Below are 17,500 nucleotides of genomic sequence, written 5' to 3'. Positions count from 1 at the left end.
TGTGTTGAGCTGTGTGTGTGAATGTGTTGAGCTGTGTGTGTGAGCGTGTTGAGCTGTGTGTGTGTGAATGTGTCGAGCTGTGTGTGTGTGAATGTGTTGAGCTGTGTGTGTGTGAGCGTGTTGAGCTGTGTGTGTGTGAGCGTGTTGAGCTGTGTGTGTGTGAACGTGTTGAGCTGTGTGTGTGTGAGCGTGTCGAGCTGTGTGTGTGAATGTGTTGAGCTGTGTGTGTGAGAACGTGTTGAGCTGTGTGTGTGTGAGCGTGTCGAGCTGTGTGTGTGTGAACGTGTTGAGCTGTGTGTGTGTGAACGTGTTGAGCTGTGTGTGTGTGAACGTGTCGAGCTGTGTGTGTGTGAACGTGTTGAGCTGTGTGTGTGTGAACGTGTCGAGCTGTGTGTGTGTGAATGTGTTGAGCTGTGTGTGTGTGAACGTGTTGAGCTGTGTGTGTGTGAGCGTGTTGAGCTGTGTGTGTGTGAACGTGTTGAGCTGTGTGTGTGTGAATGTGTCGAGCTGTGTGTGTGAATGTGTTGAGCTGTGTGTGTGAGCGTGTTGAGCTGTGTGTGTGTGAATGTGTTGAGCTGTGTGTGTGAGCGTGTCGAGCTGTGTGTGTGTGAATGTGTTGAGCTGTGTGTGTGAGCGTGTTGAGCTGTGTGTGTGTGAATGTGTTGAGCTGTGTGTGTGAGCGTGTTGAGCTGTGTGTGTGTGAATGTGTTGAGCTGTGTGTGTGAATGTGTTGAGCTGTGTGTGTGAGCGTGTCGAGCTGTGTGTGTGTGAATGTGTTGAGCTGTGTGTGTGAATGTGTTGAGCTGTGTGTGTGAGCGTGTCGAGCTGTGTGTGTGTGAATGTGTTGAGCTGTGTGTGTGAATGTGTTGAGCTGTGTGTGTGAGCGTGTTGAGCTGTGTGTGTGTGAATGTGTCGAGCTGTGTGTGTGTGAATGTGTTGAGCTGTGTGTGTGTGAACGTGTTGAGCTGTGTGTGTGAATGTGTTGAGCTGTGTGTGTGAGAACGTGTTGAGCTGTGTGTGTGTGAACGTGTTGAGCTGTGTGTGTGTGAGCGTGTCGAGCTGTGTGTGTGAATGTGTTGAGCTGTGTGTGTGAATGTGTTGAGCTGTGTGTGTGAGAACGTGTTGAGCTGTGTGTGTGTGAGCGTGTCGAGCTGTGTGTGTGAATGTGTTGAGCTGTGTGTGTGAGCGTGTTGAGCTGTGTGTGTGTGAGCGTGTCGAGCTGTGTGTGTGTGAACGTGTTGAGCTGTGTGTGTGTGAACGTGTTGAGCTGTGTGTGTGTGAACGTGTTGAGCTGTGTGTGTGAACGTGTTGAGCTGTGTGTGTGAATGTGTTGAGCTGTGTGTGTGTGAATGTGTTGAGCTGTGTGTGTGAATGTGTTGAGCTGTGTGTGTGTGAATGTGTTGAGCTGTGTGTGTGAGCGTGTTGAGCTGTGTGTGTGTGAATGTGTTGAGCTGTGTGTGTGAACGTGTTGAGCTGTGTGTGTGTGAACGTGTTGAGCTGTGTGTGTGAATGTGTTGAGCTGTGTGTGTGTGAACGTGTTGAGCTGTGTGTGTGAACGTGTTGAGCTGTGTGTGTGAATGTGTTGAGCTGTGTGTGTGTGAATGTGTTGAGCTGTGTGTGTGTGAACGTGTTGAGCTGTGTGTGTGAACGTGTTGAGCTGTGTGTGTGAGCGTGTTGAGCTGTGTGTGTGTGAACGTGTTGAGCTGTGTGTGTGAACGTGTTGAGCTGTGTGTGTGTGAACGTGTTGAGCTGTGTGTGTGTGAACGTGTTGAGCTGTGTGTGTGAACGTGTTGAGCTGTGTGTGTGTGAACGTGTTGAGCTGTGTGTGTGTGAACGTGTTGAGCTGTGTGTGTGAACGTGTTGAGCTGTGTGTGTGTGAACGTGTTGAGCTGTGTGTGTGTGAACGTGTTGAGCTGTGTGTGTGTGAACGTGTTGAGCTGTGTGTGTGAACGTGTTGAGCTGTGTGTGTGTGAACGTGTTGAGCTGTGTGTGTGAACGTGTTGAGCTGTGTGTGTGTGAATGTGTTGAGCTGTGTGTGTGTGAACGTGTTGAGCTGTGTGTGTGTGAATGTGTTGAGCTGTGTGTGTGTGAACGTGTTGAGCTGTGTGTGTGAACGTGACAAATAAGTAACTTGAAGTAAACATTAGTTATTAGCTTTGGTTAAAGGCCCTTTAAATGTCACGTGTGCTAGCTTAACTTTAGCACATATGAGATGCACATCAAAAACAAAATGGCGTATGTTAAATGAACGTTTGATGCTAGCTCTTGTAAGTGAAGCTAGTAACACTGAAACTCAGCAGACAAACGTCGGCTCGTCTGAAAGCTGTGAGGAAACTTAAGAAGAAATTTAAGAACTTTGATTTCAAGTTAGGAAACAAAACATCAGAACTTTATTCAGGAATATCACATTTTTAAACTTTTTTCTTCATATAAAGTTCTGAAGAAAATTGTGTTCAGGGAGGTTTCTTTACCTAAGAATGTTTTGTGAATCCGTGTGACACGGGTGGAGGATGAGGATGGAGCACCTGCGGTCCAACAGGAGGCCCTTAGAGAGAGAGCATCACAGTGTAAAGAGACGAAGATATCACGTTTCAGTGCCAGAAAATAAAGATTCAACATGTTAACTTTATTTCTCTGATGACAAGAGCAGATGAAACCTCCTCCTCTCGTGTCTTAAATGAATCCTGAGGTCGTGATCATTTCACTCAGATGATAAGAGATGGATGTAAAGCAGCTGCAGGTTTGTGCTCAGGGCGGGACTGTTTGTTTGTTTGTTTGTCAGTTATGTAAACAGTTTGTTTCCTCTGAGGAGAAACATGTGACTCCTTATTTACATGTTTACTGTTTTTATCTGAAGGAGGAAGGCAACACACCTCTCCTCCTCTCCTCTCCTCCTCCTCTTCATTATTCTCCTCCTCAGTCTCGTTAAGAGCTGTGAAACGAGCTCTCGTCCTCCTCGAGGAGCCTCCAAATAGACCAGAAAATCTAATTACAGATAACCCCCCTCTCTCTGCCTCCTCCCCATGTCGCCCATCACTCCCCCCTTCCTCCCCCCTCCTCTCCTCCCCCCCAGGATGAGAGGGTAATTGATATTGGAGGCCACAATCCTTTTTATGAGGGACAGAATATGGAGGAGCATGTTCCATCTGTCAGGACTGTGTGTGTGTGTGTGTGTGTGTGTGTGTGTGTGTTTTCCTAATGGAGAGAGGCGGCCTGTGTTACCTCTGTAAATGTGTGTGAATAATGTGAAGCTGCTGTTTGTTTTTCTCTCTTTATGCTCATTTGATTTATTCAGCAGGAAACATCTGCAAACATCGAACTCAGCACAGAATCATCTCTCATCAGCTCAAATCACAGTTTATAATACAGTAATATTCTGGATACATTCACTATACAAACTGGACATGATATACAGATTGTATATTCGGTATATAACCAACAGAAGCTTGCTTTAATGGCCTCCTCTGACGTGCCAAACTTTACTGAACTCAGACAGAAAACAACGATTCAGAGAAAAAGCTGCTGATTATTTTTAAACTCGTATGCCCAAAAACGTCACAGCTGCTAATCACAGGTGCTAATCACAGGTGCTAATCACAGGTGCTAATCACAGCTGCTAATCACAGCTGCTAATCACAGGTGCTAATCACAGGTGCTAATCACAGCTGCTAATCACAGCTGCTAATCACAGCTGCTAATCACAGGTGCTAATCACAGCTGCTAATCACAGCTGCTAATCACAGGTGCTAATCACAGGTATGTAAACAGAAGGTATTGTATATACAGTATGTTCAGTGTCTAATGATGGAGAAGACAGACGGTTTATTTAACTGATGTTTTCCATCTGAAAGGTGAAACTTTCCCAAACTGCTGACTGCGGATGTTGTTCTCACATTACTGGCTGTTTGTGTGTTTCTGCGTGTGTGCGTGTGCGTGTGTGCGTGTGTGTGAGCGCTAATGACGGCTGTGGAGCGAGCCGAGCCGAGCCGAGCTGAGCCGGGCTGGCTGGGCTGTAAGCAGGGTGTTAGAGGAGCTTTATTGGAGGCGGCTGGTCTTTCATTACCTGCTGTTCCCTGCAGAGCGAGCCGCCTCGGCCACCTTATTACAGTTTATTGCAGAAAAACAGCAGCGGCTAAATGAAAAGAGCCTCCCAGGAGGAGAGCAGGAGATCAGCTAGTTACCAGCTCCTCGTCCAGCATCGCAGGGAGGAGCAGACTCTGAACAGCGGAGGAGCCGCTCGGCCTGCAGCTCAGCACAGTTTGGAAGAGACGAGAGTTTCAGATGGACTTTAGGGACGGACGACGAAATTACAGCAGCAGAGCTCAGGTCATCTAATGGCTGCTGCCTCGGACAGATTTAATATGGTCAGAGGCAGAAACACAGAGGGGGGTAAACTGGGGGGGCAGTGAGCCGGTCACCCCCCTCGCCCCATATAATAACCCCATACATAAATATATCAGTCAGAGGCGTCACTTCACATCTTTCTTGCTGTTTATTCATCAACCGTAAAAAATCAGCGATTTAAAACACAAATTGTCAAACATCTGAGAAGTACGGTGGCTGACAAGGACAACTGCTGCAACAGTCAAAACAAATCAATTCAAAGGAACGAGCTGCAACTCCAGATCCAGACGTCCTGATGGAGTGCTCCTGGCCTGCAGGGGGCGCCACTTTGAGCTGGGCTTTAGTGGAACATATTTTATTGAGGCTGAGCCCGAGACGTGCGGAGGTCAGTTTAACACAGGAAGTACGGCAGCCCTCTCTCTCCTCTCCTGTCCACACCAGGTCTGCATCGTCTCAGGTGTTCCTGCAACGTCAGCTCCATCATCCCCTGAAGCTCCTGTGCTACTTTGAGGCGTGAACACTGACGCTCCCCCTCAAAGCTCTCACACCGGACAGAGTGAAAGACTGCTAGCTGCACAGCTAACTGAGCTAACTAGTTAACAGCAGCTACACTTAGCAGCAGATGGTACTTTAAGGATTTTAAATCTGCTCCAGGAACATCTTTCATTTTATAACCGGTAACTTCATCACACTCTGTGCCTGGTCTCTTCCTCGCTCCTGGCCTAAATAATGCTGTTTGAACAGAGCGCCCCCTGCAGGCCCGAAGGACTCCTGTTGTGATGCCTGGATATGCAGCGTTGCATTTGTTTTCTGGGTTTGTGTGTTTCTCTCAGTGGTAGCACTTTGCTCTTGTCGGCCATGATAACTAAAGCATTAGTAACCTGTGTGTGTCCTCAGGTCGGACAGCTGTCTCCTGGAGGACGGCGACATGGTAAACTCTCTCTCTCTCTGGTTGTTTGTCGTTTTGAAACTCTGATGATGGAGCTGATCAGTCTGTTGTTGGTCAGGATGTGGACGAGCTCCTGCAGAGCGTTTGTGACGCCGAGTCCGAACAGGAAGTCCAACAGTTCGGGTCGGCTCTGCTTCAGCATCTGCGGTTGGCAAGGCAACGGAGACATGACATCACGGCGCAGGAGATGAAGGCGGTGATGGAGGAGAGAGACGGCTCCATCGCCAAGGTGAGTCTCACTACCTGTCCTTTTACCTGTCTGTGTGTCCATATTTATCAGCCTTTAGTGAACGAGGACTGATTACTCACAGATGTCGACAGAGTGTTTTGTACTGTTTGGATCTCTTCAGTTCAAACTCACAGACTTGTTTTGAGCCAAGTTCGTTGCTTCTAGTGGACCTGACGACACTGAGCGTCCGCAAGTTTACAGGCATGAGATAGGAGTAGTCTCTGGATGTGTACAGGTACTGTCCACCTGTATGAAAAAACTGTCTGTTTTAAAGTGCTGTGCACGTGTACAACAGCTCTGTCAATATGTTAACAAGTGCTGAGCGCACGTATACTGAACCTGACTCGGTTTATAACAGTACGCTGCACAGGTACTTACAAGTATACAGTATACAAGTACCGCCCCCTGAGTCAAACAGAGTGTTTATGAATGAGTCTCCACACACACTCTGTGTCTCCCTCACCTGGACAGGTATCAGGTGTGTCACAGCTCATCACTCTGAGAGGTCACATATCAGCTGCAGCTGTTGATCAAACACATGACGGCTGTCAGAGGTGACCTCGTCTCTAACCGCTCGGTTTAACCCAGCTGGTGCGGCGCAGTGTTGGCGCAGTGTTGGCGCAGTGTTGGCCCGGGTACGGTGGCTCCAGCAGCCCAAACCTCAAATATTTGCGTTTTGAATCTGAACATTTAGAAGGAGGAAACAAAACGGTGCCGAGACAAATATTGACATGAGACCTGACGAGCTCATGTTTGCTGAACACAACTACAACACCTCCTCCAGGTGTGTGTGTGTGTGTGTGTGTGTGTGTGTGTGTGTGTGTCAGTGGAGCCGCTGATGGACACAGATATTTAAATGAGAGCAGCCTCACTCTGATGACATCACCTGAAGTCTCTCACCTGGAGGCTGATCACATGATCGTCATCTGCACATTGAGGACCTTTTTTTTTAACATCGTTGATTAAAGAAAAAACACATGAAGGTGTTAAAGAAGTACTTTACCTGCTGTAGAGCGTTATCGCTCTTTGTATTTTAGTTGTTAAATAAAACAAAGTTTAAATATTCTTCAGTCTTTTATTTATTTTAATCAGATAAATCCTGAACAAGTCGATCCATGATCAATAAGTGCGCTGATGTCAGAGGAGATGAAAAAGTTCAGTGTGAAGGTTTCTCTCCTCGTCTCTGATTATTATCCGAGCTCACAGAGTTTATTACCAAAACCTGCAGAGTCCAGGATTTATTACCCACAATGCATCCTGATTCATATACCGCTCTCTGTGGGAGGATCAGGGGGGAGAGGGAGGGGGAAGAAAGAGATGAGAGGACTGACTGATGGAGGGATGACAGAGAGAGAGAGAGGGAGGGGTGATGGAGGGGAGAGATGAGAAAGAGAGAGGGGGCGGAGCTCCCAGCATGCCGTGCTGCAGGTGGCAGCTCAGAAGCTCCGCCTCCTCCTGATGTTTCTGATGGATCAGAAACTTTCATCTTTTCTCTCACTGTGTCTGCTGTTGTCATGGTAACCTGCCTGGAAACCATGCCAACAGTTGTCAGGGAAACAGTGGAGGGATGAGGATGAGTGAAGAGAGGAAGTAACACTTGGGAGAGGAAGTAGTACTTCAGAGAGGAAGTAGAGAGGAAGTAGTGCTTCAGAGAGGTACTTTACGGTACAGCTTCATTTCCTCCTTGCAGCAGCTGTGAGTGTGTGATTTCGTGTTGATAATGGCGCCCCCTGGTTCGCCTGGGGTTATAAAGATGTTGATTGAGCTAGCTTGTGCATTTATTTTGGAAGGGCTTTAAAGAAGTGCTCTGAACTTCCTTTTGATGGTCTGGTTTGCGTTTGTAGGTTGTAAAGAGACATCAGAATTAAACTGAGACCGTTTCATAACCAGGTTTAGTAACTGAAGTGTCGAAGCAGTACCTTCAGAGATACGGTCGTCCGCTAACGCCGGGAACACACCGGACGCCGAAGCGCCGCGAATAGCCGCGAAGCGCCGAGAAGCGCCGAGAAGCGGAGCCAGTTTCCTTTCGGCGCCCATGTTAACCAATTGTGTCGTTCACACCAGGCGTGCTGTGGCGCGCACCTCTGCGGCCGGTTCGCGCCCTGCAGCGATCGCGTCAATCCTGGCAGGAAGTCACACATGAAACAACGAGAGAATCCGGTCAATTTTCAAAATTTAAACAATTTTCAGAATAAAACACCGCGATTAACAAATGCGATGTTATATTTGTGTGCTTTTATATATTTGTCAGTATCTAAACAGAGCGCGAGAGAGATGAAGATACACACAGACACAGACACACACACACACACACAGACACAGACACAGACACACACACACAGACATAGACACAAACACACACAGACACAGACACAGACACACACACACAGACATAGACACAAACACACACAGACACACAGGCACACACAAGAAAGAGAGAGACACAAAGTGGACTGGCTATAGGGGGTGCGGGCGGGGTGTCAAAACACACACGCAAACAGAGAGAGAGAGCATGATGAAAAAACTGCTCCAAATGTGAGTAAACGACAGCTGAGGAGCAGAGGCGCTTGTCGACCGGCGCAGAGAAATGCGCGTCTGGTGTGAACGGAAGTGCTCCGGCTCGCGCACGATTTTCGCAGCGCTTCGGCATCCGGTGTGTTCCCGGCGTAACAGTTCTTGTTGTTTCCACTGACAGGCTCAGATTGTTATTCTAAGTGTGTGACAACATGACAGAAAGGATCCCTACAGAGATAGACCTTTTTGTTACAGAGGAAGATGATTGTTTTAACCACACACAGACGTTACATCGCTCTCTGCACACACACCAGACTCCATTCAGAAAAACACTGATTTTACCTCCCAGGACACAGGAGGAGCTCTGCTGCTGCCTCCATCGGTTAGTTTGTGTGTTCTTTTGTGTTAAACAAATGTTGTGTTGGATTCCAATTGAACCAAATTCCATCAAGGATTATGTTGCAGATATTACAGCCTGTTTCACTGCTGCAGGCTGAACACATCTACTGGAGACACTTCTTAACCTGTTATAAGTTCAGAGCCTGTAGGTGTCGGAACAGGACCCTGGTCCCTTTAAAGATGACTTGATACTTGGAGTCTTGTATGACTTGTATCTATCAATATATATTATATATTATATTCTAAACTTTCAAACTGCATCACTTCCAACAAACCTACATCTTTACTTCTTTGACCCCGCCCACCCTCGCCGCGGTAACACCTGCCCGCCTCCATTAACCCCACAAAACTCACCGCTGTATCCGTCTCACTCGTGCTACCGCCGCTAACACCCCGCCAATATCGCCTCTCCGCCATCTTTTAACACCCCGCCCCTTTGCGTTAACACCACCCCTCCATGGTAACACCTTAATCCCGCCCTCGCTCTGCTGCCGCCGCACGCTGAAATATGTTTCAAATGCCGCCGTAATCCTCGGAGGAGAAGAAGAAGAGAGAGAGCACTCCACGCTGGAGGATTCCTCTCCTCCCCCCCGCCGCTCACCGATCCCTCGCTCCCTCTCCTCATCTCTCAGGGATTATCTCACGCCGCAGCCAGGACTTCTGGGAAATATTAGAAAAGTGGGGGAGGCGTCTCCCAGCCTCCCTCCACCTGTCTCTCTCTCCGGCTGCCTTTTTATTGAGTAATATCAGGTAATTACAGGTTATTACAGATTATTAGAGCTCACCTGGACTCCACACAGGAGGGATGTCGGTTTGATTCCTGCAGGCAGGCGGCTCTTTAAAGGACCAGTCCACTGTTGTTAGGACACAGACAGCTGGAGGCAGAATCAAACCTGTTACACAAAGAGCAGATCATTTATAAAGATCTGTGTTTATATGAATATTTATTTCACCAGCATAAGTTCAGAATGAAGAAGATAATGAAATATATAAACAGGCGAAACCAAAGATCACATCAGTGAATATTTATACATCACACAGTCTCTATTCAGATTAATAACCTGAAACAGTTTCAGCTACAAACACAAAATCAAGTTCATCAATAAAACATGAAAAAACAAACGTGTGAATCCTGCAGAGGCTCCAACGTCTTCGTCTAATCCCTCGTGTTTGTACAGGAGGCAAGTTTAAACATGCAGACTTTATATACAGCACACACACACACACACACACACAGACACACACACACACACACACACACACACACACACAGACACACACACAGACACACACACACATACACAGACACACACACACACACGCACACACATACACACACATACACACACACACATACACACACACACGCAGGCACACAGACACACACACACACACACACACACACACAGACAAACAGACACACACACACACACACATACACACACACACACAGACACACACACAGACACACACACACACACACACACACACACAGACACACACACAGACACACACACACACACACACACACATACACAGACACACACACACACACGCACACACATACACACACACACATACACACACACACGCAGGCACACAGACACACACACACACACACATACACACACACACACACACGCAGGCACACAGACACACACACACACACACACACACACACACATACACACACACACGCAGGCACACACACACACACACACACACACACACTCACACATACGCACACACACGCACACACACACGCAGGCACACACACACACACACACACACATACACACACACACGCACACACACACGCAGGCACACACACACACGCACGCACACACACGCAGGCACACACACACACACGCACGCACACACACACGCAGGCACACACACACACGCACGCACACACACACACAGGCACACACACACACGCACACGCACGCACACATACACCAAACACACACGCACGCACACATACACCACGCACACACACACACGCACGCACGCACACATACACCAAACACACACGCACGCACACATACACCACGCACACACGCATACGCACACACGCACGCACGCACACAGACACACATACACACACACACACACACAGACACACGCACGCACACAGACACACGCACACACGCACGCACACAGACACACACACGCACGCACGCACACATACACCAAACACACACGCACGCACACATACACCACGCACACACACGCGCACGCACACACGCAGGCACACACACACACACACGCACGCACGCACACAGACACACACGCACACACGCATACACACACATACACGCACACGCACGTACACCAAACACACACGCACACACGCATACACACACATACACGCACACACACGCACGCACGCACACACGCACGCACACACGCACGCACACAGACACACATACACACACACGCACACATACACACACGCACGCACACACGCACGCACACATACACACACGCACGCACACACGCACGCACGCACACACACAGACACGCACACACACACACACACACATACACACACATACACACGCACACATACACACATGCAGACATACGCACACATGCGCACACTCGCGCACACACACACGCACGCAGTTACGCACACACACTCGCACGCACACACACTCGCACACACACGCTAGTTAAAATTAGCATCCCAATTTGTCTGTCTCAGTTCACATGAATAACAGATGTTAGGATGTGAGCGAGCCGGTTTTGTTCCTGTAGTGTGCAGAGCAGCGATACGACCCACACACCACACATTAACACGTTCATTCACCAGCAACCAGAGTCCGACTCTCACAGCTGGAAATCTCACTGAATCTCACGCGCTCAAACGAGACTTTAGAGTCAACAAACATGGCGGCCGACGGGCAGGAAGAAGCGGTGATGATAGTTCATAAAGACAAAAGAACAGACTGTGGATGAAGTGGTGGAGACGGCGTGAACACGGGCTGCACATGTTCCTTTATGCTGCACGCTGGCTTTTGTTGCCATGGCTGCGGTTGTTGTGCTTCCTGCTTCAGTCAGCTCGCTTCCTGATTGGCTATCGTTTGGTTCCCGTGATGATGCACAGAGAGTGTGCTCAGTTGTCCTCGGGGTTCCCCCCACACAGCAGGATATCAGATCATAAATATTGAACATGGCGTTCTTCTGAGAAGATCAGGGGAAGTAAAATCACGAGCTGCGTCCCGGTCCAGTGTCTGCAGGACACATTTGAAGGCCGACTGTGTCACAGCAGCGCGTCGAAGGCTGTCCCAAATCGAAGGCTCCCTCAGATGCAGCTGACAAATGCGTCCTCCGTACCCGGGCTGAGAAGGATCCATCGGGGGAATCCTCTTACGTGGCCCAATGTATCCGGAGATGCATCTCGCGCCAATTCAAACGAGATGGTGGACTCGTGCGCGGCCGAGGAATACACTTTAAATGTCAAACTTTTTGCTTTCAACTCAGTCGAAGAGCTGCCTTACACATGTTTAGGAAAACGAACGGAGCCTTGAAACAAATTATCTTTAAAATCACACAACAGGAACATCTGGAGAGATCATCTTTAGAACCATCAGAACGTCCTTCGCTGACTTTAGTCTGAAGGAGGGAATCAGCCCGATTCTGTTGTTGTGTAGTTCCTGCTTAAATAAAGTTTTACTTCCTGTTATTGAAAACACATCAAAACGTCTCGAAACAAAAACAATGCTCACATTAACTGAACCAACCAATGAGCAACAGCTCTCACACAGCACAGTGATGACATCATCAGTCTGTCAGCAGTGTGACTTCCTGTCTCAGGAGTTGAGCTGTAAACTGATCATTATATTCTGTTATTGATGATGTAATAATAATAACAATAACTATCTGTTTGTGTGTCTGCAGTGTAAACGACTGGAACAGGATCTGATGCAGGAGAGAGAGAGGAGGGCGAGCCAGGTACACACACACACACACACACACACACACACACACACACACTCTCTCTCTGTGCATACTAAGTGCTGGTTTCAGTGTTGAATGGTGATGATGGGATGTCTGCTCGGTCGTCATGACAACCTGCCATGGAGACACTGCAGCTTGTTTGCCAACAACTTGTTATTCAAACAGGGTTGCTGTGTGTGTGTGTGTGTGTGTGTGTGTGTGTGTGTGTGTGTGTGTGTGTGTGTGTGTGTGTGTGTCTAAGGACCACATTCAGATGTAAAGCATGGCAGTGACGGTTACAGGGTCCGCCCTGTTTAAAGGTTTATAGTTCAGGTGTGTGTTCCTGATGTTCTCTGTTATTCACGTGTTCTTTGGTGTTTAATGAATAAAAGTCGTTGCAGCTCTACGCAGGTGCGTTAACGATGTTTTTATCATCCTTTAAGGTAACTTTGTTGCACCAGCAGCAGTCAACACTAACCTGCAAACGGTGAACAATAAACACATGTAAAACTGAAATTGATTTAAAAGTGTAATATCGGCAGGGACAGGTGCGTCACTACAGCGGGTCGTCAGTCTGGGTAGTTTGATGCTCCTGTCTGTCTGCCACAGTGTCTCTCCACCTGTCTGTCTGCCACAGTGTCTCTCCACCTGTCTGTGGCCCACAGGAGATCAGAAGCATTCACATCACACTGAATTATTGATTTATTAATAATAGGGACACAGATAATAGAACAGTGTGTGCATGAATCGCTGCATATCAAATTTTAAAAGGTGTGCCTTTATAATAAATACACTGTCGCCTCTTTACAAAGTACACCTGATCAGTCTGATGCAGGCACCTGTGACTGTCATGTGTTCTTCAGTTTGTAACAAGGTGTTTATGTTGACAGGTCTGCCTCGCTGTATTACTGAGTGATTGATAGAAACTGTGTGATAGTTTGTGTTGTTCTGTCCTGTATGTATTTGTTGTTGTTGTATTTAAAAGCCCATGTAGAGATGTACATGTAATGTTAGGCTATAAATGCTTCTCACTCGTCCCTTTACAAACACACATTAGATAAATTCAGATGTTTATTAACGGGGTCCCTGAATGCGTCCCTCGCTGGCTGCTGTCATCTCAGTAGAATCAGTGAAATCTTCAGTAGAATCTGTCGTGTCGTCTGTCCTCCTGCAGCTCGCTCTGTTTTCTGCTGCTCAAATATATTAAATTTTGTTATTAATGTAGCACTCGCTCTTTTTTCTCCTCCGTGAAGTCTGTTAATTAGGCTGGAGGGCTCGGGGGGGATTAGAGCCTGGAGAGCTTTTTAATTTCCAACAGAAACACCAACAGCTGCCGTGAAATTAACCAACAGACTGTCAGAGAGCCGCCGAGGACTCCACACTGAACCACGAACCAGATCCTCAACTAGATCCTTAAACCAGATCCTTAACCAGATCTTTAAACCAGATCCTCAACCAGATCTTTAAACCAGATTTTCAACCAGATCCTTAAACCAGATCCTCAACCAGATCTTTAAACCAGATCCTGAACCACATCCTAAACCAGATTTTTAAACCAGATCCTAAACCAGATCCTAAACCAGATTTTTAAACCAGATCCTAAACCAGATCCTAAACCAGATCTTTAAACCAGATCCTAAACCAGATCCTAAACCAGATTTTTAAACCAGATCCTAAACCAGATCCTAAACCAGATCTTTAAACCAGATCCTAAACCAGATCCTAAACCAGATTTTTAAACCAGATTTTTAAAACAGATCTTTAAACCAGATCTTTAAACCAGATCCTTAACCAGATCTTTAAACCAGATCCTCAACCAGATCTTTAAACCAGATCCTGAACCACATCCTAAACCAGATTTTTAAACCAGATCCTAAACCAGATCCTAAACCAGATTTTTAAACCAGATCCTAAACCAGATCCTAAACCAGATCTTTAAACCAGATCCTAAACCAGATCCTAAACCAGATTTTTAAACCAGATCCTAAACCAGATCCTAAACCAGATCTTTAAACCAGATCCTAAACCAGATCCTAAACCAGATTTTTAAACCAGATTTTTAAAACAGATCTTTAAACCAGATCTTTAAACCAGATCCTAAACCAGATTTTTAAACCAGATCCTTAACCAGATCTTTAAACCAGATCCTCAACCAGATCTTTAAACCAGATCCTCAACCAGATCCTTAAACCAGATCCTCAACCAGATCTTTAAACCAGATCCTAAACCACATCCTAAACCAGATCCTAAACCAGATCCTAAACCAGATTTTTAAACCAGATCCTAAACCAGATCCTAAACCAGATTTTTAAACCAGATCTTTAAACCAGATCTTTAAACCAGATCTTTAAACCAGATCCTCAACCAGATCTTTAAACCAGATCTTTAAACCAGATCTTTAAACCAGATCCTAAACCAGATTTTTAAATCAGATCTTTAAACCAGATCCTCAACCAGATCTTTAAACCAGATCCTTAACCAGATCCTAAACCAGATTTTTAAACCAGATCCTAAACCAGATTTTTAAACCAGATCTTTAAACCAGATCCTAAACCAGATCTTTAAACCAGATCCTAAACCAGATTTTTAAACCAGATCCTAAACCACATCCTAAACCAGATTTTTAAACCAGATCTTTAAACCAGATTTTTAAACCACATCCTAAACCAGATTTTTAAACCAGATCCTAAACCAGATCTTTAAACCAGATCCTAAACCATATTTTTAGACCAGATCTTTAAACCAGATCTTTAAACCAGATCCTAAACCAGATCCTAAACCAGATTTTTAAACCAGATCTTTAAACCAGATCTTTAAACCAGATCCTAAACCAGATCCTAAACCAGATCTTTAAACCAGATCTTTAAACCAGATCCTAAACCAGATTTTTAAACCAGATCCTAAACCAGATCCTAAACAAGATCTTTAAACCAGATTTTTACACCAGATCCTAAACCAGATTTTTAGACCAGATCTTTAAACCAGATCTTTAAACCAGATCCTGAACCACATCCTAAATCAGATCCTCAAACCAGATCCTATCCAGATCTTTAAACCAGATCTTTAAACCAGATCCCAAATCAGATCTTCGAACCAGATCCTGAACCAGATCCTAAATCAGATCCTCAAACCAGATCCTAAACCAGATCCTATCCAGATCTTTAAACCAGATCTTTAAACCAGAGTGTGATTTCAGGACAGACTGAGGGAAACGATCACAGAGCTCATCAAACACGCTGACTTCAATCAGCTGACTGGGGGGCAGAATTTGGGGGCTAATTTAACTGCCCCTTTAACTCCTCATGTGAAAGGTCAGAGTAGTTTCCTTTCATTTACTCCTCTCCTCCTCTCCTCCTCTCACCTCCACATCCTGAAGGACACCTCCACCCTCCCTGCCTCCCCTCCCTCACCCATCCTCCTGGTCGTTCTCTATGCTAATTAAAGCTTGATTTCCTCCCCCGCTCTCTCTCACCTCCACATCCTAAACGACCTGGGTCAGGTTAGTTTTATTACTACCCCCTCCTCCCCCTCCTCCCTCTTTGGTTGACCTTAACTCCTCATGTGAAAGGTCAGCCTGGTCGCTGCTGCGTGCTGATCAGCTCATTTGGAAATTATTCTGATTAATAAGTCGGCGGCTCTTTTGAAGCGTCTCCTCCGGCCCGGCTGGAGAAGTCACATATTGACTCTCCGGGTTTGGTGTCTCTTTTGATGTCTCACTTTAAACCCGCAGACCTTGAGGGCTTTAATTAGCATGAGGCGGAGGAGGTCAGGATCAGGTCTGTCAGCCCTGCTGGAGTCGACCTCCACACTTTTTGACCGCAGACACGGTGAGACACAGCGTCCTGTAACTGTCAGCAGAGCTCTGAGAGCAGGGGGGAGGCAGGAGGTGAGGAGGTGATGGGAGGCCTTATAGCATGTATATATAAGGAAGGATGCAGGTAACAGGAAACCTCCTTTTACCTGCACCGAGGTTGATAATGTGTTTTGCTGGATTAACTCAAACTGAGCAGCAACTTTAAGGAAGGAACATGACAAAGAGAATGAACCTGTGTGCTGTATGTGATCATTTAGCAGACGCTGAGACTTTTACTGTTTTTACTTCCAGCTCTTAAAAATGGATCGAACAGTTAAAATGTCCAACAGCAGAAATAAACATGTTTACAGCCTGGTACCAAAAACTGTTTGGGTCTCTATAGCTCATTTCTCTCTTCATGACAACTGTACGGGGAGAATCTTTATACAGCTCACCTGTTTACATTATATTAAGGCTTACAGTGATGCAGCATTAGGGGCGTGGCCTCTTTGAGTGACAGGTGGGAGCTGCTGGCTGTCTGCTAGCTGTCCCCTCAGCTAACTCAGTCAGTGAACTGAAGGTATCCTGAATACGCTGGAGCTTGAAGTCTTCCTCAGCCCCGTGTTCAGACTGAAGTCATCTTCAGTTTAAAGGATTGAATTCTAATAAAAGGTGTGATCAGGATCACTTCATTCATTAATCTAACAAAGTGATAACTCATAAGTCTGACCTTGTAGCTCTGTTTCTTTCCCAGAATGCACCTGGAGCTTCAGTGCTGTCTGTAAATACAGGCTGATCAAATTAAACCCTCATTATGGAGAGTGTTGACTCTCGTGTTAGTTAATGAGTCAATTAGTTAATTAATCCTTTATTTAAACAGGCTGACTCTGAGATCAACATGTGATCTCTCTCTGCACATGTGCAGAAGACACACAGGGACTGAACTGACTCATGTTTTAGACCCTCATAAGGAGGAGTGATTATTGATAGATATGTTTGACAGGCCTGAAAACCGATCAGAGTAGGAGGTCCTGCATCATCATCATCATCATCATCATGTTCACACAGATCGTTGTCCTGTCTGCTGTGCATTTCAACAAGAAGGTAATTGTGGTTGATGTTTGTTCTGTCCAATCAGGAGGAGCTGCTAAGGCCTCAGAGAGAAAGAGGCGGGGCCCTGGAGGACAGGCAGCGGCTGGAGGTGGAGCTACAGGTGCTACGAGCCAATCACAGGTCAGATTTTACTCTCCTGCGGTAACTTATGATGTCACACTGTGATGTCAGACGTGTCCATAATGTCTATAATAATCTTAAAGCTGCAGAGAGGATA

At 46.4% G+C, this 17,500-nt stretch overlaps 1 protein-coding gene across 5 annotated transcripts in view; it reads left to right on the top strand.

The window, feature by feature from the left end:
- Positions 1-17,500, top strand: part of mipol1 (mirror-image polydactyly 1) — a 53,401-nt gene that overhangs the window by 15,847 nt on the left and 20,054 nt on the right. For all 5 annotated transcript variants that reach the window (XM_069661917.1, XM_069661915.1, XM_069661914.1 and 2 more), the window contains exons 9-12: positions 5,242-5,275; positions 5,352-5,522; positions 12,339-12,392; positions 17,309-17,403. In XM_069661917.1, the coding sequence (XP_069518018.1) occupies positions 5,242-5,275; positions 5,352-5,522; positions 12,339-12,392; positions 17,309-17,403 (354 nt within the window). The remainder of the gene's footprint in view (positions 1-5,241; positions 5,276-5,351; positions 5,523-12,338; positions 12,393-17,308; positions 17,404-17,500) is intronic.

Source organism: Semicossyphus pulcher, unplaced genomic scaffold (assembly GCF_022749685.1).
Source record: "Semicossyphus pulcher isolate SPU_LCO1_2020_fin unplaced genomic scaffold, fSemPul1.0.p SCAF_14, whole genome shotgun sequence".
In the NCBI taxonomy this organism is placed as follows: domain Eukaryota; kingdom Metazoa; phylum Chordata; class Actinopteri; order Labriformes; family Labridae; genus Semicossyphus; species Semicossyphus pulcher.
This window is presented reverse-complemented; position numbering and strand designations above follow the sequence as displayed.